Source organism: Mesoplodon bidens (genome assembly GCF_964165515.1).
Source record: "Mesoplodon bidens genome assembly, chromosome: 14".
NCBI classification, from domain to species: Eukaryota; Metazoa; Chordata; class Mammalia; order Artiodactyla; family Ziphiidae; genus Mesoplodon; species Mesoplodon bidens.
In genome coordinates, this window is record NC_138170.1 from 37,942,350 (window position 1) to 37,965,303 (window position 22,954).

The window sequence follows — 22,954 nt, forward strand, 5'->3', positions numbered from 1 at the left end:
AGTCCATAACCCTACCCAATCATAGAGTCCAACCAGTGGCACCACCCTGCCAGGGAACACAGCCAGTGTTCCACAGACTGGAATCAAGGGTAACTGCAGAGCCCAGCTAATGGCCCCATGTAACCATGGAGCACAGCCAGCAACCCTGCCTAGTCAGGGAGCCCACTCAGCAGCCCTGCTTAAACATGGAGCCCAGTCGACTCACCCGACCACAAAGCCCAGCTACTGGTAATCCCCTACCCTGACCTCAGAGCACACTCAACTGGAGAGCCTGACAGCAAGCCCTGCCTGCCCATGGACACTACTAGTTGACACATCCAATAACCCAAGTTGAATGGTGAAGGATTTTCCCTGACAAAGCAAACCTGTAAAACATGGAAGAAGAGACCACTTACTTATACACACAGACACCAGTGCAAGGAATCAAGGCTCAAGAAAAATCAGGTAAACATAACACCACCAAAAGAACCAAATAAAGCTCTAAAAACTGACCCAAAGAAATGGAGATGTATGAACTATATGACCAGGAATTCAGAATAAACCTCTTAAAGAATTTAGTGAACTATAAGAACACACAGACAACTAAATGAAATTAGGAAAATGCATGAACAAAATAAGTTCAAAGAAGAAACAGAAATCATTAAAAGAAACAAGGACAGCAAAATTCCTGGAGCTAAAGAATACAATGACTGTACTGAAGAATTCAATAGAGAGCTTCAACAGCTAACCTGACCTAGTAGAAGAAAACAGTTAGTAAACTAGAAGATGGGTTATTTGAAATTGTCCAGTCAGAGAAACAAAAAAGAAAAAAAGAATGAAAAAGAGTGAAGAAACGGAGAGAGGGGGAAGAGTAAGACGCGGAGATCACCTTCCTCCCCACAGATACGTCAGAAATACATCTACACATGGAACAACTCCTACAGAACACCTACTGAACGCTGGCAGAAGACCTCAGACCTCCCAAAAGGTAAGAAACTCCCCACGTACCTGGGTAGGGCAAAAGAAAAAAGAAAAAACAGAGACAAAAGGATAGGGACGGGACCTGTACCAGTGGGAGGGAGCTGTGAAGGAGGAAAGGTTTCCACACACTAGGAAGCCCCTTCGCAGGCGGAGATTGCGGGTGGCGGAGTGGGGAAGCTTTGGAGCCGCGAGGAGAGCGCAGCAACAGGGGTGCGGAGGGCAAAGCGGAGAGATTCCCGCACAGAGAATCAGTGCCGACCAGCACTAACCAGCCCGAGAGGCTTGTCTGCTCACCCGCCGGGGTGGGCGGAGCAGGGAGCTGAGGCTCGGGCTTCGGTCGGATCGCAGGGAGAGGACTGGGGTTGGCTGCGTGAACACAGCCGGAAGGGGGCTAGTGCATCACAGCTAGCTGCTAGGGAGCCGGGAAAAAGTCTGGAGCTCCCGAAGAGGCAAGAGGCTTTTTCTTGCCTCTTTGTTTCCTGGTGCGCGAGGAGAGGGGATTAAGAGCGCTGCTTAAAGGAGCTCCAAAACGGGCGCGAGCCGCGGCTATCAGCGCGGACCCCAGAGACGGGCATGAGACACTAAGGCTGCTGCTGCCGCCACCAAGAAGCCTGTGTGCGAGCACAGGTCACTATCCACACCCCGCTTCCGGGGAGCCTGTGCAGCCCGCCACTGCCAGGGTCCCATGATCCAGGGACAACTTCCCCGGGAGAGCGCACGGCGCGCCTCAGGCTGGTGCAACGTCACCTGCCACCGCAGGCTCAGCCCGCACTCCGTACCACTCCCTCCCCCCGCCTGAGTGAGCCAGAGACCCCGAATCAGCGGCTCCTTTAACCCCGTCCTGTCTGAGCGAAGAACAGACGCCCTCCTGCGACCTACACGCAGAGGCGGGGCCAGATCCAAATCTGAGCCCCGGGAGCTGTGAGAGCAGAGAAGACACAGGGAAATCTCTCTGTGCAGCCTCGGAGGCAGCGGATTAAAGCTCCGCAGTCAACTTGATGTACCCTGCATCTGTGGAATACATGAATAGACAACAAATCATCCCAAATTGAGGAGGTGGACTTTGAGGGCAATATTTATTATTTTTTCCCCTTTTCCTCTTTTTGTGAGTGTGTATGTGTATGCTTCTGTGTGAGATTTTGTCTGTATAGCTTTGCTTTCACCATTTGTCCTAGGGTTCTATCCGTCCGTTCTTTTTTTTTTTTACTTTTTAAAAAAAGTTTTTTCTTAATAATTATTTTTTATTTTAATAACTTTATTTTATTTTACCTTTATTTTATTTTATTTTATCCTCTTTCTTTCTTTCTACTTTTTCTCCCTTTTATTCTGAGCCGTGTGGATGAAAGGCTCTTGGTGCTGCAGCCAGCAGTCAGTGCTGTGCCTCTGAAGTGGGAGAGCCAACTTCAAGACACTGGTCCACAAGAGACCTCCCAGCTCCATGTAATAACAAATGGCGAAAATCTCCCAGATATCTCCATCTCAACACCAACACCCAGCTTCACTCAACGACCAGCAAGCTACAGTGCTGGACACCCTATGCCAAACAACTAGCAAGACAGGAACACAACCCCACCCATTAGCAGAGAGGCTGCCTAAAATCATAATAAGGCCACAGACACCCCAAAACACACCACCGGACATGGACCTGCCCACCAGAAAGACAAGATCCAGCCTCATCCACCAGAACACAGGCACTAGTCCCCTCCACCAGGAAGCCTACACAACCCACTGAACCTACTTTAGCCACTAGGGACAGACACCAAAAACAACGGGAACTACGAACCTGCAGCCTGCAAAAAGGAGACCCCAAACACAGTAAAATAAGCAAAATGAGAAGACAGAAAAACAGCAGATAAAGGAGCAAGATAAAAACCCACCAGACCTAACAAATGAAGAGGAAATAGGCAGTCTACCTGAAAAAGAATTCAGAATAATGATAGTAAAGATGATCCAAAATCTTGGAAATAGAATAGAGAAAATGCAAGAAACATTTAACAAGGACCTAGAAGAACTAAAGATGAAACAAGCAACAATGAACAACACAAAAAATGAAATTAAAAATACTCCAGAAGGGATCAATAGCAGAATACCTGAGGTAGAAGAACGGATAACTGACCTGGAAGATAAAATAGTGGAAATAACTACTGCAGAGCACTATAAAGAAAAAAGAATGAAAAGAACTGATGACAGTCTCAGAGACCTCTGGGACAACATTAAACGCACCAATATTCGAATTATAGGGGTTCCAGAAGAAGAAGAGAAAAAGGGACTGAGAAAATATTTGACAGATTATAGTTGAAAACTTCCCTAATATAGGAAAGGAAATAATTAATCAAGTCCAGGAAGCACAGAGAGTCCCATACAAGATAAATCCAAGGAGAAACATGCCAAGAAACATATTAATCAAACTGTCAAAAAATAAATACAAAGAAAACATATTAAAAGCAGCAACGGGAAAACAACAAACAACACACAAGGGAATCCCCATAAGGTTAACAGCTGATCTTTCAGCAGAAACTCTGCAAGCCAGAAGGGATTGGCAGGACATATTTAAAGTGATGAAGGAGAAAAACCTACAACCAAGGTTACTCTACCCAGCAATGATCTCATTCAGATTTGATGGAGAAATTAAAACCTTTACAGACAAGCAAAAGCTGAGAGAGTTCAGCACCACCAAACCACCTTTACAACAAATGTTAAAGGAACTTCTCTAGGCAAGAAACACAAGAGAAGGAAAAGACCTATAATAACAAACCCAAAACAATTAAGAAAATGGGAATAGGAACATACATATCGATAACTACCTTAAATGTAAATGGATTAAATGCTCCCACCAAAAGACACAGACTGGCTGAATGGATACAAAAACAAGACCCATATATATGCTGTCTACAAGAGACCCACTTCAGACCTAGAGACACATACAGACTGAGAGTGAAGGAATGGAAAAAGATATTCCATGCAAATGGAAATCAAAAGAAAGCTGGAGTAGCAATTCTTATATCAGACAAAAGAGACTTTAAAATAAAGACTATTAGAAGAGACAAAGAAGGACACTACATAATGATCAAGGGATCAATCCAAGGATAAGATATAACAATTGTAAATATTTATGCACCTAATATAGGAGCACCTCAATACATAAGGCAAATACTAACAGCCATAAAAGGGGAAATCGACAGTAACACACTCATAGTAGGGGACTTTAACACCCCACTTTCACCAATGGACAGATCATCCAAAATGAAAATAAATAAGGAAACACAAGCTTTAAATGATACATTAAACAAGATGGACTTAATTGATATTTATAGGACATTCCATCCAAACACAACAGAATACACAGTTTTCTCAAGTGCTCATGGAACATTCTCCAGGATAGATCATATCTTGGATCACAAATCAAGCCTTGGTAAATTTAAGAAAATTGAAATTGTATCAAGTATCTTTTCCAACCACAACGCTATGAGACTAGATATCAATTCCAGGAAAAAATCTGTAAAAAATACAAACACATGGAGGCTAAACAATACACTACTTAATAACGAAGTGATCACTGAAGAAATCAAAGAGGAAATTAAAAAATACCCAGAAACAAATGACAATGGAGACACGACGACCCAAAACCTATGGGATGCAGCAAAAGCAGTTCTAAGAGGGAAGTTTATAGCAATACAATGCCACCTTAAGAAACAGGAAACATCTTGAATAAACAACCTGACCCTGCACCTAAAGCAATTAGAGAAAGAAGAACAAAAAACCCCCAAAGTTAGCAGAAGGAAAGAAATCATAAAGATCACATCAGAAATAAATGAAAAACAAATGAAGGAAACGATAGCAAAGATCAATAAAACTAAAAGCTGGTTCTTTGAGAAGATAAACAAAATTGATAAACCATTAGCCAGACTCATCAAGAAAAAAAGGGAGAAGACACAAATCAATAGAATTAGAAATGAAAAAGGAGAAGTAACAACTGACACTGCAGAAATACAAAAGATCATGAGAGATTACTACAAGAAACTCTATGCCAATAAAATGGACAACCTGGAAGAAATGGACAAATTCTTAGAAATGCACAACCTGCCAAGACTGAATCAGAAAGAAATAGAAAATATGAACAGACCAATCACAAGCACTGAAATTGAAACTGTGATTAAAAATCTTCCAACAAACAAGCCCAGGACCAGATGGCTTCACAGGCGAATTCTATCAAACATTTAGAGAAGAGCTAACACCTATCCTTCTCAAACTCTTCCAAAATATAGCAGAGGGAGGAACACTCCCAAACTCATTCTACGAGGCCACCATCACCTTGATACCAAAACCAGACAAGGATGTCACAAAGAAAGAAAACTACAAGCCAATATCACTGATGAACACAGATGCAAAAATCCTCAACAAAATACTAGCAAACAGAATCCAACAGCACATTAAAAGGATCATACACCATATCACCTTGATACCAAAACCAGACAAGGATGTCACAAAGAAAGAAAACTACAAGCCAATATCACTGATGAACACAGATGCAAAAATCCTCAACAAAATACTAGCAAACAGAATTCAACAGCACATTAAAAGGATCATACACCATGATCAAGTGGGGTTTATTCCAGGAATGCAAGGATTCTTCAGTATATGCAAATCAATCAACGTGATACACCATATTAACAAATTGAAGGAGGAAAACCATATGATCATCTCAATAGATGCAGAGAAAGCTTTCGACAAAATTCAACACCCATTTATGATAAAAACCCTGCAGAAAGTAGGCATAGAGGGAACTTTCCTCAACATAATAAAGGCCATATATGACAAACCCACAGCCAACATCGTCCTCAATGGTGAAAAACTGAAACCATTTCCACTAAGATCAGGAACAAGACAAGGTTGCCCACTCTCACCACTCTTATTCAACATAGTTCTGGAAGTTTTAGCCACAGCAATCAGAGAAGAAAAGGAAATAAAAGGAATCCAAATCGGGAAAGAAGAAGTAAAGCTGTCACTGTTTGCAGATAACATGATACTCTACATAGAGAATCCTAAAGATGCTACCAGAAAACTACTAGAGCTAATCAATGAATTTGGTAAAGTAGCAGGATACAAAATTAGTGCACAGAAATCTCTGGCATTCTTATACACTAATGATGAAAAATCTGAAAGTGAAATCAAGAAAACACTCCCATTTACCACTGCAACAAAAAGAATAAAATATCTAGGAATAAACCTACCTAAGGAGACAAAAGACCTGTATGCAGAAAATTATAAGACACTGATGAAAGAAATTAAAGATGATACAAATAGATGGAGAGGTATACCATGTTCTTGGATTGGAAGAATCAATATTGTGAAAATGACTCTACTACCCAAAGCAATCTACAGATTCAATGCAATCTCTATCAAACTACCATTGGCATTTTTCACAGAACTAGAACAAAAAATTTCACAATTTGTATGGAAACACAAAAGACCCCGAATAGCCAAAGCAATCTTGAGAACAAAAAATGGAGCTGGAGGCATCAGGCTCCCTGACTTCAGACTATACTACAAAGCTACAGTAATCAAGACAGTATGGTACTGGCACAAAAACAGAAAGATAGATCAATGGAACAGGATAGAAAGCCCAGAGATAAACCCATGCACATATGATCACCTTATCTTTGATAAAGGAGGCAGGAATGTACAATGGAGAAAGGACAGCCTCTTCAATAAGTGGTGCTGGGAAAACTGGACAGGGACATGTAAAAGTATGAGATTAGATCACTCCCTAACACCATACACAAAAATAAGCTCAAAATGGATTAAAGACCTAAATGTAAGGCCAGAAACTATCAAACTCTTAGAGGAAAACATAGGCAGAACACTCTATGACATAAATCACAGCAAGATCCTTTTGGACCCACCTCCTAGAGAAATGGAAATAAAAACAAAGATAAACAAATGGGACCTAATGAAACTTCAAAGCTTTTGCACAGCAAAGGAAACCATAAACAAGACCAAAAGACAACCCTCAGAATGGGAGAAAATATTTGCAAATGAAGCAACTGACAAAGGATTAATCTCCAAAATTTATAAGCAGCTCATGCAGCTCAATAACAAAAAAACAAACAACCCAATCAAAAATGGGCAGAAGACTTAAATAGACATTTCTCCAAAGAAGATATACAGACTGCCAACAAACACCTGAAAGAACGCTCAACATTATTAATCATTAGAGAAATGCAAATCAAAACTACAATGAGATATCATCTCACACCAGTCAGAATGGCCATCATCAAAAAATCTAGAAACAATAAATGCTGGAGAGGGTGTGGAGAAAAGGGAACACTCTTGCACTGCTGGTGGGAATTGAATTGGTACAGCCACTATGGAGAACAGTATGGAGGTTCCTTAAAAAATTACAAATAGAGCTACCATATGACCCAGCAATCCCACTACTAGGCATATACCCTGAGAAAACCATAATTCAAAAAGAGACATGTACCAAAATGTTCATTGCAGCTCTATTCACAATAGCTCGGAGATGGAAACAACCTAAGTGTCCATCATAGGATGAATGGATAAAGAAGATGTGGCACATATATAGAATGGAATATTACTCAGCCATAAAAAGAAACGAAACTGAGCTATTTGTAATGAGGTGGATAGACCTAGAGTCTGTCATACAGAGTGAAGTAAGTCAGAAAGAGAAAGACAAATACCGTATGCTAACACATATATACGGAATTTTAAAAAAAAAATGTCATGAAGAACCTAGGGGTAAAACGGGAATAAAGACACAGACCTACTTGAGAATGGACTTGAGGATATGGGGAGGGGGAAGGGTAAGCTGTGACAAAGCGAAAGAGAGGCATGGACATATATACACTACCAAACGTAAGGTAGATAGATAGTGGGAAGCAGCCGCAGAGCACAGGGAGATCAGCTCGGTGCTTTGTGACCGCCTGGAGGGGTGGGATGGGGAGGGTGGGAGGGAGGGAGATGCATGAGGGAAGGGATGTGGGAACAGATGTATATGTATGACTGATTCACTTTGTTATAAAGCAGAAACTAACACACCATTGTAAAGCAATTATACTCCAATAAAGATGTAAAAAAAAAAAAAGAGTGAAGAAACAGTATGGATGTCATGTGATACCATCAAATGAAATAACACATGCATTATGGAAGTCCCAGAAGGAGAAGAGAAAGAAAGGGACAGAAAGTCTATTTAAAACAATAATGGTTGAAAATTTCCCAAACCTGAGAAGAGAAATGGACATCCAGATTCATAAGGCCCAAAGGACCCGCAGATAGGTTGAACTCAAAAAAGGCTGCACCAAGACACATTACAGTTAAATTGTCAAAAATCAAAAACAAAAAGAATTTTGAAAGCAGCAAGAGAAAAGCGATTCTTCACATACAAGGGAGCTTCATAAGGCTACAGGTGGATTTCTCAACAGAAACTTGACAGGCCAGCAGTGGGATGATATACTCAAAATACTGAAAGAAACAATATGTCATCCAAGAATACTATACCCAGCAAAGCTGTCCTTCAGAAGTAAAAGAAAGATAGAGACTTGCCCAAACAAACAAAACCTGAGGGGGCTCAATGTCACTAAACCTGCCTTATAAGAAATGCTAAAGGACATTCTTCAAGCTGAAATAAAAGGATGCTAGTTAGCATCATAAAAACATATGAATGGGGCTTCCCTGGTGGCGCAGTGGTTGAGAGTCCGCCTGCTGATGCAGGGGACACAAGTTCATGCCCCTGTCTGGGAAGATCCCACATGCCGCGGAGCAGCTGGGCCCGTGAGCCATGGCCGCTAAGCCTGCGCGTCTGGAGCCTGTGCTCCGCAACGGGAGAGGCCACATCAGTGAGAGGCCTGCATACCACAAAAAAAAAAAAAAAAAAAAAAAAAAAAAAAAAAACATATGAATGTGTAAAACTCACTGGTAATGGTACATATACAAAGTCAGATGATCTAATATTGCAATGGTGGTATGTAATTCTCTTACAACTCTACATTAAAAGTTAAAAAACAAATGAATTTAAAATAACCATAACTATGAGAATTTGTTATTGGATACACAATGTAAAAATATGTAAATTGTAACATCAATAACCTAAAATGTGAGGGGGGAAGAAGTATAAATTTCTGTATGCTATCAAATTTAAGTTATCAGTTTAAATAGAGTGTTATAAATATATTTTATATACACCTCAGGTTAACCACAAAGGAAAAACCACAAAAGGTTATGATAAAGGAGTCAAAGCATACCAGCACAAAAAGGCAGCAAATGACTAAAGAGCTGGCAAGAGAGGAAGCAAAGAAGATAGGATCTACAAAACAGTCAGGAAAGAATTAATGAAATGGCAATAGTAAGTCCTTACCTATCAATAGTTACTTTAAATATAAATGGATTAAATTCTCCAATCAAAAGGCACAGAACGGCTGACTGGATAAAAAAAAACAAGATCCAACAACATGCTGCCTACAAGAGACTCACTTTAGCTTTAAGGATACACATAAACTGAGAGTAGAGGGATGGAAAAGATACTTCAAGGAAATATTAACCAAAAGAAAGCAGGAGTAGCTATACTTATATTAGACAAATAAGACTTTAAGCCAAAAATGGTCAAAACAAAGAAAGTGATTATATAATGCTAAAGGAGTCAATTCATCAAGATATAATAATTGTAAATATTTATGCACCTAATACTGCAGCACCTAAATATATAAAGCAATTACTTAGAAAACTTATAAGGAGAAATAAACAGCAATACAATAATAGTTGGGGACTTTAATGCCCTACTCTGAACAATGGATATATCATCCAAACAGAAAACCAATAGGGAAATATCAGATCTGAACAACACTATACATGAAATACACCTAACAAACATATACTGAACATTCCATCAAAGAGAAACAGAATATGCATTTTTCTCAAGCACCCACAGAACATTTTCTAGGATAAATCATAAGTTAGGCCACAAAACAGGTCTCAACAAATTCAAAAAGATGGAAATTATAATAAGTATCTTTTCCAACCACAAATGGTATGAAACTAGAAATCAGTAACAGAACGAAAGCTGGAAAGTTCACAAATACATGGAAATTAAAATTAAAATACTCCTGAACAACTAATGGCTCAAAGAAATCAAAGGGAAAATTTAAAAATATCTTGGTACAAATAAAAATGTAAACACAAACACTTATGAGATGCAGCAAAACCAGTTCTAAGAGGGAAGTTTGTAGCTGTAAACTCATAAAACGACAAAAAAAGAGAAATATCTCATATAAAGAGCCTGACATTACACAACAAGGAACTAGAAAAAGAACAAACTAAGCCCAAAGTTAGCAGAAGAAAAGATATAATGAGCAATCTACAGATTCAATGCAATGCCTGTTGAAATTCCAATGGCATTTTTCACAGAAATACAACAAACAATCCTAAAATTGGTATGCAACCACAAAAGACCCCAAACAGCCTAAGCAATCTTGAAAAAGAACAAAGCTGAAGGCATCATACTTCCTGATTTCAAACTATATTATAAAGATATAGTAATGAGGGAGGGAGACGCAAGAGGGAAGGGATGTGGGAACAGATATATATGTATGACTGATTCACTTTGTTATAAAGCAGAAACTAATAAAAAAATATTAAAAAAGATATAGTAATCAAAAGAGTACGGTATTGGCATAAAAAACAGGTACACAGATCAATGGAAGAGAATAGAGAGACCAAAAATAAACCCATGCATATGTGGTCAATTAAGCTTTGACAAAGGAGTCAAGAATATACAGTGAGGAAAGGACAGTCTCCTCAATAAATGATGTTGAGAAAACTGGCAGCCACAAGCAAAACAATGACACTGGACCACTATCTTACACCATACACAAAAAATTAACTCAAAGTGAACTGAAGACTTGAACCTAAGACCTGAAACCACAAAAGCCCTAGAAGAATACATAGGTGATAAGCTCCTTGACAATGTTCTTGGCAATGATTTTTAGATTTAACACCAAAAGCAAATATAAACAAGTGGGACTAGTCAAACTAAAAAGCTTCTGCAAAGAAAACTCAACAAAATGAAAAGGCAACCTACTGAATGAGAAAAAATATCTGTAAATTATGTATATGATAAGGGGTTAATATTCAAAATATATAAGGAACTTATAAAACTCAGTAACAAAAAACAATCTGGTTAGAAAATAGGCAGAAAATCTGAAGAGACATTTTTCTAAAGACATACAAATGGCCAACAGGTACATGAAGTGGTGCTCAACATCACGGAATTATACATCAAAAGCACAATGCAATATCACCTCACACCTGTTACAGTGTCTTTTATTAACAACGTATTGACCAGAGATGTATTAATATGTCTTTTGTTACCTGAACGTTATTGACCAGAGACGTATCAATACATTTTTAGAGAGTGATACAATTAACATCACCTTGCAAAGTTGTTAGAGCTTAAAATTGATCGAGGATTCATTAATCAACTTATGATTGTCATTATCATTCATTTGTTCCAACCTTGTGTATACTACAAATGCAAGTTTATTACCGTAAAATTTTCAAAAATGACACATTGTGAAATTTTGAGTGAAGAATTTTTTGGTCAATTTTATGCAGATACTTTATTTGACTGTCCAAGCAACATATATACTAGTGTCTCAGAAGATGATAATTCTTCAGAATATAGTTGATTCAGACGATGTGAATATTAGACCAACAAAAAGACAGAAAACCTTAGTGATTGATTCTGATACAGAAAGTGAAAACGAAACTCACGGTGCTGGAGAATGTTCCTTTGCTTCTACAGAAGAGTGGATTGAAGGCATTTCATGAAAATTAGAAGACTTTACAGGTGTGTCAGGTGTAACTACTGAATGTAATAACCCACAAAGTGTTAGTGACATAACAGAATTAATTTTTTTTTGGCAATAACTTTTTCGAGTTGGTCGCTTCTCAAACAAACTTCTATCACCAACAGAATGAAAAATCATATAAAGAGTATGGTAAGGATTTAAAATAGACTGATGTAACCAATAGTGACACGAAGAAGTTTCTTGGATTAATAATTTGATGGGACAAATAAGTCACACTGGAAAGAATACTGGTTGACTGATCCCTTACTTGAAACACCTGTCTTTCCGAAGATTCTGATGAGAATAAGGTTCAAACAAATAATGACAGCTTTTCACTTTAATAACTCAGAAACTCTACTTCCTACAGACAGAATTTCAAAAGTTAAACCTCTTCTGGATTATTTTCTACCAAAATTTCAATCGATCTATATACAAACAAGAGCTATCACTTGATAAGGCAATGATAAAGTGGAGAGGACAACTCAGATTCAAAACTTATAATCCCAGAAAACTTACAAAATATGGAATTTTGGTCAGGATGGTTAGCGAAAGTGAAACTGGATATATATGCTACCTTGAGATTTACACAGGTAAAGGAAAGAAACTGCAACAATATTATCAGTCCTACAACCTTATCTTGGTTCACAGCACCATATGTACCAAGACAATTATTACAACAGTGTGTCCACATCTGAAATACTGTTGAAAAATAAAACCAGTGTTTGTGGGACTATAAGAGAGAATTGTGGTCTACCAAACCAATTAAAGGAGAAATTTAAAATCTACAGGGGGAGAAATTACATTCTTATGGAAGGGAGAAATGATTCTTCTTACATAGAAAGACAAGAGGCTAGTCCGCATAGTGACAACTATTCATGATGCCTCCATAACATCTACATGAAAGGAAGACAGGAGGACTGGCCATCAGATAACTAAGCCCACTTGTATATTAGAGTATAATAAATATATGAGGGACTTCCTCGGTGGTACAGTGGATAAGACTCTGTGCTCCCAATGCAGGGGGCCCGGGTTCGATCCCTGGTCAGGGAACTAGATCCCACATGCATGCTGCAACTTAGAGTTCGCATGCCGCAACTAAGAGTTTGCATGCCACAACTAAGGAGCCCTGGAGCTGCAACTAAGGAACCCCTCTGCCGCAACTGAACCCACATGCCGCAACTAAGGAGCTGGCAAGCTACAACTAAGGAGCCCACCTGCTGCAACTAAAACCTGGTGCAACCAAAAAAATATTTTAAAAGTAGAATCATATCAAAAGCAAAACAAAACACAACAAAAATATATGAAAGGAGTTGATCGATCGATCAATATCTGGCAAACTTCAATATTCTCCAGAAAACTCGAAAATGGTATGAGAAAGTGGGTTTCTGTTTGAGTAATTACAGTTTATTCAATGCATTTAAAATTTATTGTAGCCTTAATGCACATAATAAAATGACTTAACAAGCAATTTTTGTTAGCAGTAGCTAGAGAATGGGCAACTGACCAGTCTTGTGAATGTAGTGGTAGTCCCGCACCTGGTGCTTCTTGTGGCATTTCTAAAAGAGCCCCTCCACAAAGATCCACCTTGTTGACTATCAGGTAAAATAAAAGAACATATTCTATATGAAATAATACCCACAGGACTAATAAAAAATGCCACCACAAAGTGTAGAATCTGCTCTTCCAGGAGAAAGCGCAGTGAAAAGTATATTTGTAATAGATGTTCTTTCCCCTGCACAGAGGTGCCTGCTTTACTGCCTATCACACTCTAACGAAATAATAGAATCCTTTAGTAAGACATGTACTAAGTTTCAAATAAATACATTAAGTGAAAAAAAGTTGTTGATATTTACTCAAACGCAGGTGTTCCAATATTCACTTACATAACAAATTGCCAGCCACAGGCATTAGTTTCTGCAAAAATCCCCCAGTCAGTAATGTGTTAAAAAGGGAAGAAATAATGAGTGTTGGCAAGGATGTGGAGAAAAAGCAGCCCTTGTGCACTGCTGGTAGGAATGTAAACTGGTGCAACCACTGTGGAAAACAGTATGAAGGTTCCTCCATAAATTAAAAATAGAACTACCATATGATCCATCAATTCCAGTTCTGGGTATATATCCAAAGGAAACAATAACACTAATTTGAAAAGATATATGCATCCACATGTTCACTGCAGCATTATTTACAATAGCTAAGACATGGAAGCAACCTAAGTGTCCATCAGTGGATGAACAGATAAAGAAAATGTAGTACATACACACAATGGAATATTATTTAGCTATAAAAAAGAAAAAACTCCTGCTAATTGTAGCAACCTGGATGGAACTTGAGGGCATTGTGCTAAATAAAATAAGTCAGAAAGACAAATACTATTTGATCTCACTTATATGTGGAATCTAAAAGAAAAAAATAAAACGAAAAACCAAAGTCGGACTTCCCTGGTGGCACAGTGGTTAAGAATCCGCCTGTAAATGCAGGGGACACAGGTTTGAGCCCTGGTCCTGGAAGATCCCACATGCTGCGGAACAACTAAGCACATCCACCACAACTACTGAGCCTGCACTCTGGAGCCCACAAGCCACGAGTACTGAGCCCGCGCACCACTACTACTGAAGCCTGTACACCTAGAGCCAGTGCCCCACAACAAAGAGAAGCCACTGCAGACAGAAGCCCACGCACCACAACGAAGAGTAGCCCTCACTCGCCACAACTAGAGAAAGCCCACATGCATTAACGAAAGACCCAATGCAGCCAAAAATTAATTAATTTAAATAAAAGAAGGTGCAGGGATACAGCAATTAAAAAAGAAAAATCTAAAGTCATAGATACAGAGAACAGATTAGTGGTTGCCAGAGACAGGGGGTGGTGGAATGGGTAAAACGGGTGAAAGTGGTCAAAAGTACAAATTTCCGGGCTTCCCTGGTGGCGCAGTGGTTGAGAGTCTGCCTGCCGATGCAGGGGACATGGGTTCATGCCCCGGTCCAGGAAGATCCCACATGCCGCTGAGCGGCTGGGCCCGTGAGCCATGGCCGCTGAGCCTGCGCGTCCGGAGCCTGTGCTCCGCAATAGGAGAGGCCACACAGTGAGAGGCCCACGTACCGCAAAAAAAAAAAAGTACAAATTTCCAGTTATAAAAAATAAGTCATGGGGATGTAATACACAGTATGGTAAGTATAATAATACTATATTGTATATTTGAAAGAAAGTAAACCTTAAAAATTCTCATCACAAGAAAAAAGAAAATCTTATAACTGTATGGTGATGAATGTTAACTAGACTTATTGTGGTCACCATTTCTTGATGTGTACAAATATACAATCATAACACAAAATGAATATAATGTTATATGTCTATTATATCTCAATAAAAAAAGGGATAAAGATTAGAGCAAAAATAAATGAAACATGGGACTTCCCTGGTGGTGCAGTGGTTAAGAATCTGCCTGCCAATGCAGGGGACACAGGTTTGAGCCCTGGTCCGGGAAGATCCCACATGCTGTGAAGCAACTAAGCCCATTCGCCACAACTACGGAGCCTGTGCTGTAGAGCCTGTGATCCACAACTACTGAGCCCGTGTGCCACAACTCCTGAAACCCACACGCCTAGAGCCCATGCCCCACAACAAGAGAAGCCACCGCAATGAGAAGCCTGTGCACCACAACGAAGAGTAGCCCCTGCTCACTGCAACTAGAGAAAGCCTGTGCGCAGCAATGAAGACCCAATGCAGCCAAATAAATAAATAAATAAAAGAAACAGAGAATAGGAAAACAATATAAAAGATTAATAAAACAAAGAGCTGGTTCTTTGAAAAGATAAACAATATTGACAAAACTTTAGCTAGACTAACCAAGGGAAAAAAAAGAGGACCCAAATAAATAAAATTAAAAATGAAAGAGGAGACATTACAACTGATACCACACAAATACAAACGATAATAAGCAACTGCTGTTAACAATTTTATGCTATAAAACTGGACAACCTAAAAGAAATGAATAAATTCCTAGAAACATATCAACTACCAAGCCTGAATCATTAAGGACTAGAAAGTCTGAACAGACCAATTATGATTAAGGAAACTGAATCAGTAATCCAAAAAAACTCCCAACAAAGAAAAGCCCAGAATCAGATGATTTCACTGGGGAATTCTACCAAACATTTAAAGAATTAACATCAACCCTTTTCAAACTCTTCCCAAAAACTGAAGAGAGGGAACATTCCCAGACTCATTTTAAGAGGCCAGCATTACCAGGATACCAAAGCCAGTTAAGGACACTACAAGAAAAAATTACAGGGTTACTCAGCCATCCAGTGGTTAAGACTGCGCTTCCACTGCAGGAGGCCCAGGTTTGATCCCTGGTCAGGGAACTAAGATCCACATGCCACACAGTGTGGCCAAAAAAAAAAAAAAAAGAAAAGAAAAAGAAAAAATTACAGACAAATATACCTGATGAATATAGATGTAAAAATTCTCAACAAAATACTGGCAAATTGAATTCAGCAGCACATTAAAAGGATCAAATACTATGATTAATGGGATTAATCCCTGGGATGCAAGGATGGTTTAATACCCAAGTCAAATGTGATGCGTCACATTAATACAATGAAAAATAAAGATAATATGATCATCTTAATTCATGCAGAAAAAGCATTTGAGAAAATTCAACATCCACTGATAATAAAAACTCCCAACAAAGTGGGCATAATAGAAACATATCTCAACATAATAAAGGCGATATATATGACAACCCCACAGCTGACATCGTACTCAACGGTGAAATGTTGGAAGCTTTTCCTCTAATAACAGCAACAAGATAAGGGTACCCACTCTCACCACTCCCATTCAACACAGTACTGGAAGTCCTAGCCAGAGCAATCAAGCAAGAAAAAGAAATAAAAGGCATCCAAATTGGAAAGGAAAAGGTAAAATTACCTCTATTTGCATAGCACATGATCATATATACAAAAAAAATCCAAGAGACCATTAGAACTAATAAATAAATTCAGTAAAGTTTCAGCATAGAAAATCAACATACAAAAATCAGTTGCTTGGGCTTCCCTGGTGGCACAGTGGTTGAGAGTCCACCTGCCGATGCAGGGGACACGGGTTCGTGCCCCGGTCCGGGAAGATCCCACATGCCGCGGAGCAGCTGGGCCCATGAGCCATGGCCGCTGAGCCTGCGCGTCCAGAGCCTGTGCTCCACAACAGTGAGAGGCCTGCGTACCGCAAAAAAAAAAAAAAAAAAAAAAAAAAAAAAAATCAGTTGCTTTTCAATACACTAACAATGAACTATCTGAAAAAGAAATAAAGAAAACATACCATTTACAATAGCAGCAAAAACGGTATATACTTAGGAATAAATTTGACCTAGGAGATAAAAGATCTGTAGATGGGAAACTATAAGACACTGATGAAAGATATCCTATGTTCATGTCTTGGAAGAATTAATATTGTTAAAATGTCCATACTACTTGGGAGATTGGGATTGACATATATACACTAATATGTATAAAATAGATAACTAGTAAGAACCCACTGCATAAAATAAATAAATAAATAAAAATTTTTAAAAATGTCCATACTACACAAAGGCATCTGTACATTCAATGCAATCCCTACCAAGATTCCAGTGGCATTTTTTTACAGAAGTAGAAAAAACAATCCTAAAATTCACATGGAACCACAAAACACTCTGATAGCCAAAGCAATCCCAAGAAAGAAGAGCAAAGCTGGAGGCATCACAATTCCTGATTTCAAACTTTACTACAAAGCAAGAGTGATCAAAACAGTATGGTACTGGCATAAAAAAAAGACATGTACCAATGGAACAGAATCAAGAGCCCAGAAATAAACCCATGCATATGTGGTCAACTAATATATGACAAGAGAAACAAAAATACTCCACGGGTAAAAGATACTACCTTCAACAAATGGTGCTGGGAAAACTGGATATTCACATGCAAAAGAATGAAAATGAATCTTACACTATACACAAAATATACACTATACACAAAAATTAACTTGAAATGGATTAAAAACTTAAATGTAAGACCTGAATCCATAAAACTCCTAGGGAAAAAGGGAAAAAGCTCCTTGATGTTGGTCTAGGGACTACTCAAACTAAAAAGCTTCTGCACAGCAAAAGAAACAATCAACAAAATGAAAAGGCAACCTACAGAATAGGAGAAAATATTTGTAAACCGTATCTGATGAGTTAATATACAAAATATGTAAGGAATCATACAACTCAATAGCAAAAAAAATACTATTAAAAAGATGTGCAAAGGAACTGAATAGACATTTATGCAAAGAAAATATTCAAATGCCCAACAGGTACCTGAAAAGGTGTCTAACATCACTAATCATCAGGGAAATGTAAATCAAAACCATAAAGAGATAACACTGTACCCCTGTTAGAATGGCTACTATCAAAAAGAGATAAGTGCTGGTGAGGATGTGGAGAAAAGGGAACCCTCATGCACTATTGGTGTGAATGTAAATTGGTGCAGCCACTATGGAAAACTGTATAGAGGTTCCTCAAAAATTAAAAATAGAATTATCACATGATGTAGCAATTCCACTTCTGGATATATAGCCAAAGGAAATGGAATCACTATCTCAAAGACATATCTGCACCCCGATATTCAATACAGCATTATTTATGGTAGCCAAGACATGCAAACAACCTAAGCGTCCATCGATGGATGAATGAATAAAGAGAATGTGGCATATTTACACAATGGAATATTATTCAGCCACAAAAAAGAAGGGAAATCTTGCCATTTGTGACAACATGGATGAAACTTGAGGGCATTATGCTAAGTGAAATAAGTCAGAGAAAACCAAATAGTGTATGATCTCATTTATATGTGTAATCAAAAAAAAAAACAAACTCACAGAAACAGAAAGTAGACTGGTGGTTGCAAGGTGGCAGAGGGAAGGGTGGTGAAGGTGGTCAAAAGACACAAAGGGCACATATAACTTCCACTTATATGATGAGTAAGTTTTGAGGATGTAATGGACAGCAGGGTAAACAATTCAGTATTATACATTTGAAAACTGCTAAGAGAGCAGATCTTAAAAGTTCTCAACATACACACAAAAATTTGTAACTATATGAGGTGATGGATATTTTAACTAACCTTATTGTGGAAATCAGTTTTGCAATATACACATATGTCAAATCATCATGTTGTATACCTTTCACTCATACAATGTTATAAATCAATTATATCTCAATAAATTTGAGAAAGCTAAATTTAATATAATTAAAATTTAATTAAAAAAAAAAAAAGGAAGACCAGAGTATTGTCTCCTCCCCAGCGGATCCCACTAGCCACCTCTAGGACTAACTACTAGAGGAGAAAGCACACGGGGTCAGGGAAGCCCTGTTCCGTCTGCCCTCTGGCTGTTGCCTGGGAGTTGCTGGGTCTTATCCTACAAAGGAGCTGGTTGCTGCTTCTAACTAAGGGAGATGGAAGAGACACAAGACCATGAGTTTCCTTGGGGACCTCAGAGCCCCTGTCTTGGGGAGCTGGATGTGTAAGGAGCCAGACCCTGCTATGATCCAGCCAAGAGCAGCCACTGAGGGAGCAACTGAGAGCAAACCCCCAGCCAGAAGGTTTCAAGGCACAAGTGGGACTGCTTTTGATGCTTGCTGAACATTCCCTGGGCTCTGGCCTGGCTCCAGTTAGCAAGACAGCCACTAGGACAGAGGCCCAAGGACAGCTCACCAGGCAGCTCTCTAACCCAAACTCTCAAGAAAGAAGCTGACACAAGCTGAGGCCCAAACACAGCACCATCCTCCAGAACCAGATCTTGCCCTCTCTCCTCCTTTTCCTTTTCCCCTTGTCTTCATATCCATGGTTATTTCAACAAATATTTATTGAGTATAGACTGTCCACCCAGCAAGGAGCCAGGCACCACGGGAGAAATTTATTCATTCAACAAACACAACGTTTCAGACAGTGATCTGGAAACAAAACCAATCAATCCGTGACCCAAAGACCCAAAGAATGAAAACAACCAAAATGTCTATCAACTGATGAACAGATAAACAAAATGTGCTACATCTATACAACAGAACGTTAGTCAACAATGAAAAAGAATGAAACATGCTACAAGACAGATGAACCTTGAAAACATTATGTCAAGTGAAAGAAGCTACTCACAAAAGACCACATACTGTGTGATACCATTCATATGAAATGTCCAGAACAGGCAAATCCATGGAGACAGAAATTAGATTAGAGGTTGCAAGGACTGGGGGAGTGACTGCTAACAAGTACATGGTTTGGGGGGAGAGATGAAAATGTTCTATAATTGACTGTAGTGATGGCTGCACAACTCTGTGAATATACTGAAAACCAGGGAATTGTACACTTTAAATGGGTGAACTGTATGGTATGTGAATTATATCTCAATAAAGCTTATATTTTAAAAAATCTCTGCCCTGATGAATGGGGAGAAAAGGGGAATCCAGAACAATAATAATGTAACCATATGTAGTGTGCCAAATATCAGTGCTTTGGGGAGAAATAAAGCAGGGAAGGGAAACAGTACAAGGAAGGGATCTGAAACTGTTAGAGAATGGAGATAGATGGCTTTACTCAGGATGCAAACCTGAAAGAGCTGAAGGAGCCAGCAGGCACCTAGCGAGGGGAAGAGTGCTGCAGGCAGCAGCTCCAGGAAACGCTAGTGCTCACAAATGCCTGGCAGATTGAGTCCAGCTGACAGCTAAGAGCCCTAAAGAGCTCTGAGTGCTGGGAGAAAGGGAAGCCCACAGCTGGTTGGACAAGGAACTCCACGTGCAGTAAGGGTGTCCAGAACTCCAAACACCAATTCAGGGGCCCATAGCAGGAGTTCTAAATATATCTGTTGAATGAATGACTAATGAATCAACCAACTCTGCCCCAGCACAGCCCCCACCCCCACCTGTACCTGGAGGACCCTGTTACCTTTCCAGCCCAGTTTGATGTTCCACTCATAGAAGAAAATCAGCTTTCCTTTGCGGCTGCTGCAGGAAGCCTCGCCTTCCACCTGCTTCAGCTCACTGATCTCGCAACGGCCAGCCTCATTCTCCACGGCAATGCCCACCAGGAGCTCGCGGAGCTTCCCCTTGGACCAGCTGGTGGCATCCCGCTCTGTCCTGCCGAGGGCCAAAAGAAGGGAAGAGCGGTGAATGGAAGCCCCCACTGGTGTCCACACGCCCACCCTGGGGAATCAGGATAATGCCCTGGCCCAGTCCAGATCAGCCCAATTCCTCTCAAGCAGCTGTTGGGTGGTATTTTGTCTTAAAAACACTGGTTTATTTGGGGGAAAGGAGGTCTCGAAATCTCACCTGGTGGAAATGGAGGGGTAAAGCCTGGGCCACATGAAAAGGTAATTATAACTGAAATAACTTTTATCGTAATAAGACAAATTAACAAGGTTTTCACACAGATATTATCTCATACAATCTTCCCAAATAATGTTCCCATTTTAAGGGGTGTAAATGAGCAGAGAGAAGTCCATAAGTGTCCATGGTGAAAAGGCTGGGAAAGGAGAGGTCAGCTCTTCCCAACCCCAAGCCAGGACTCCCCCAGGGAAGGATGCCCTCACAGGTTAAGGCTTTGCTCTGCCCTGGACCTGCCTCAGCATCACCTTGATGGCCTTGAGGTAGCACAGCCCTCAGAGGACCAGAGCAGAGAACATCAATTCCTGAAGCTCTGACTGAAGAGCGACAGCCCAAGCTCCAGATGAGATTAAAAAAAAGGATGGGTAACTAGTAAGAACTCCTAGAAGGCAGGGCTCACCAGAGACTCATCAAGTCAGATGTGGAGTTGAGATCCAAATTCCTGTTCTTTCCAATACATACGTACCACACACACACACACACACACACACACACACACACACACACACACACACACACACACACACTTTCTACCTTCATTTTAACTCCCCCAAACTTCAAGGGGCTGTGGGGGGAGGGGCGGCGCGGGGAGAGCTTCTAAGGTCAGAGACTGCCGAAGCTGAAGCGGTAAGTCAAGAATGACTTGTATTCCTGGGACCCAACCCAACTTTCAAAAAGAGGAAAGTGAAGTCCCAGAGCCGGTGCAGATAAGACCCCGGGTCTCCAGGCTCCAAGGGCTCTGCAAGCCCTGAGGCTAAAGACGAGCATCTACACCTGTGCAGCCTCCAACCCTCCCCACTCCCCCGGCCCGGGGCCCACCACGGCCCGGGAGGCGCCCCGAGACACCCGGCCGCCCCTGCACCCGGGGCACGGGGCACAGGGCGCCGGGCGCTCGCAGAGGGTCCCCCCCCACACCCCGCCCCGCCCGCCGGCTCCGGAGGGAGGAGGCCCGGAAGCCGCGGCCCCGGCCCCTGCCCGGCCGCACCAGTGCCAGTTGTTCACGTTGGTCCCGTCCTCCCGCTCCTCCACGATCCAGCGCGGGTCCCCCTGGCCCCACTTGGCCATGTCTGCGCTGCGGCCCGGCCTCAGCGGAGAACAAGGGCCGCGGCGGCGCTACGGCTCCGCCGCCGACGTTTCCGGCCTTCGAACCCAAGATCAGAGCGTTCGCAGCGCCCAGAAAGTGCCAGAAATCCCCGCCCCCTGCGCCACCCGGCCCCGCCCGCCCCGCTAGCCCCGCTAGCCCCACTGCGGAGCTCCGGGAGAGCGAGAGCGGGGCTGGTTCCGAGGGGCAGGGGCGAGGGCGGGGGCGCGGGGCGGGGCCCGGAGGGTGGAGGGGGCGGGGGGCGTCTGGGCTCAGGAAGCCCGCCCCCGGGAGGGGGTTGGGCCCGAGGCGGGTGCGGGCCAGGAGGGGAGGGCTCGGGGCCCAGGAGACCCGCGTCGGGGGCGGCGGTGGGTAGGCTAGGGGCCCGAGCTACGGCGCTGGGGAGGGGGCGACCTGGGAGGCCGGGTGGGGTTTGCGGAGGCCCTGGGCCCCGCCTTGGGTCTCGCAAGTGCACGGGCTGGGGAAGGCCGGACGCCTCTCAACGGTTCGTTATTATTACTGCAGCGATGACCTTCAGTGCTGGCAAGCGGGACGGTGAGTAAGGGGCGCCTGAGAGCTGCACCGGGGCTGCAGACAGGAAACGGCCGTCGGATTGCCACCGGCCGTGCTGACGGTGTTCGGTCCTCTCGAGGACACGAC

General features: G+C 41.3%; 1 protein-coding gene across 3 annotated transcripts in view; it reads right to left on the reverse strand.

Annotated features, from left to right (window-relative positions):
* Nucleotides 1–22,508, reverse strand: part of LOC308627440 (activator of 90 kDa heat shock protein ATPase homolog 2) — a 30,164-nt gene extending 7,656 nt beyond the window's left edge. For all 3 annotated transcript variants that reach the window (XM_081253591.1, XM_081253590.1, XM_081253589.1), the window contains exons 1-2: nt 22,199–22,508; nt 20,777–20,967 (exon numbers count right to left, since the gene is read on the reverse strand). In XM_081253591.1, the coding sequence (XP_081109717.1) occupies nt 20,777–20,967; nt 22,199–22,278 (271 nt within the window). In that variant the 5' untranslated portion in view covers nt 22,279–22,508. The remainder of the gene's footprint in view (nt 1–20,776; nt 20,968–22,198) is intronic.
* Nucleotides 22,509–22,954: the final 446 nt, after the last annotated feature.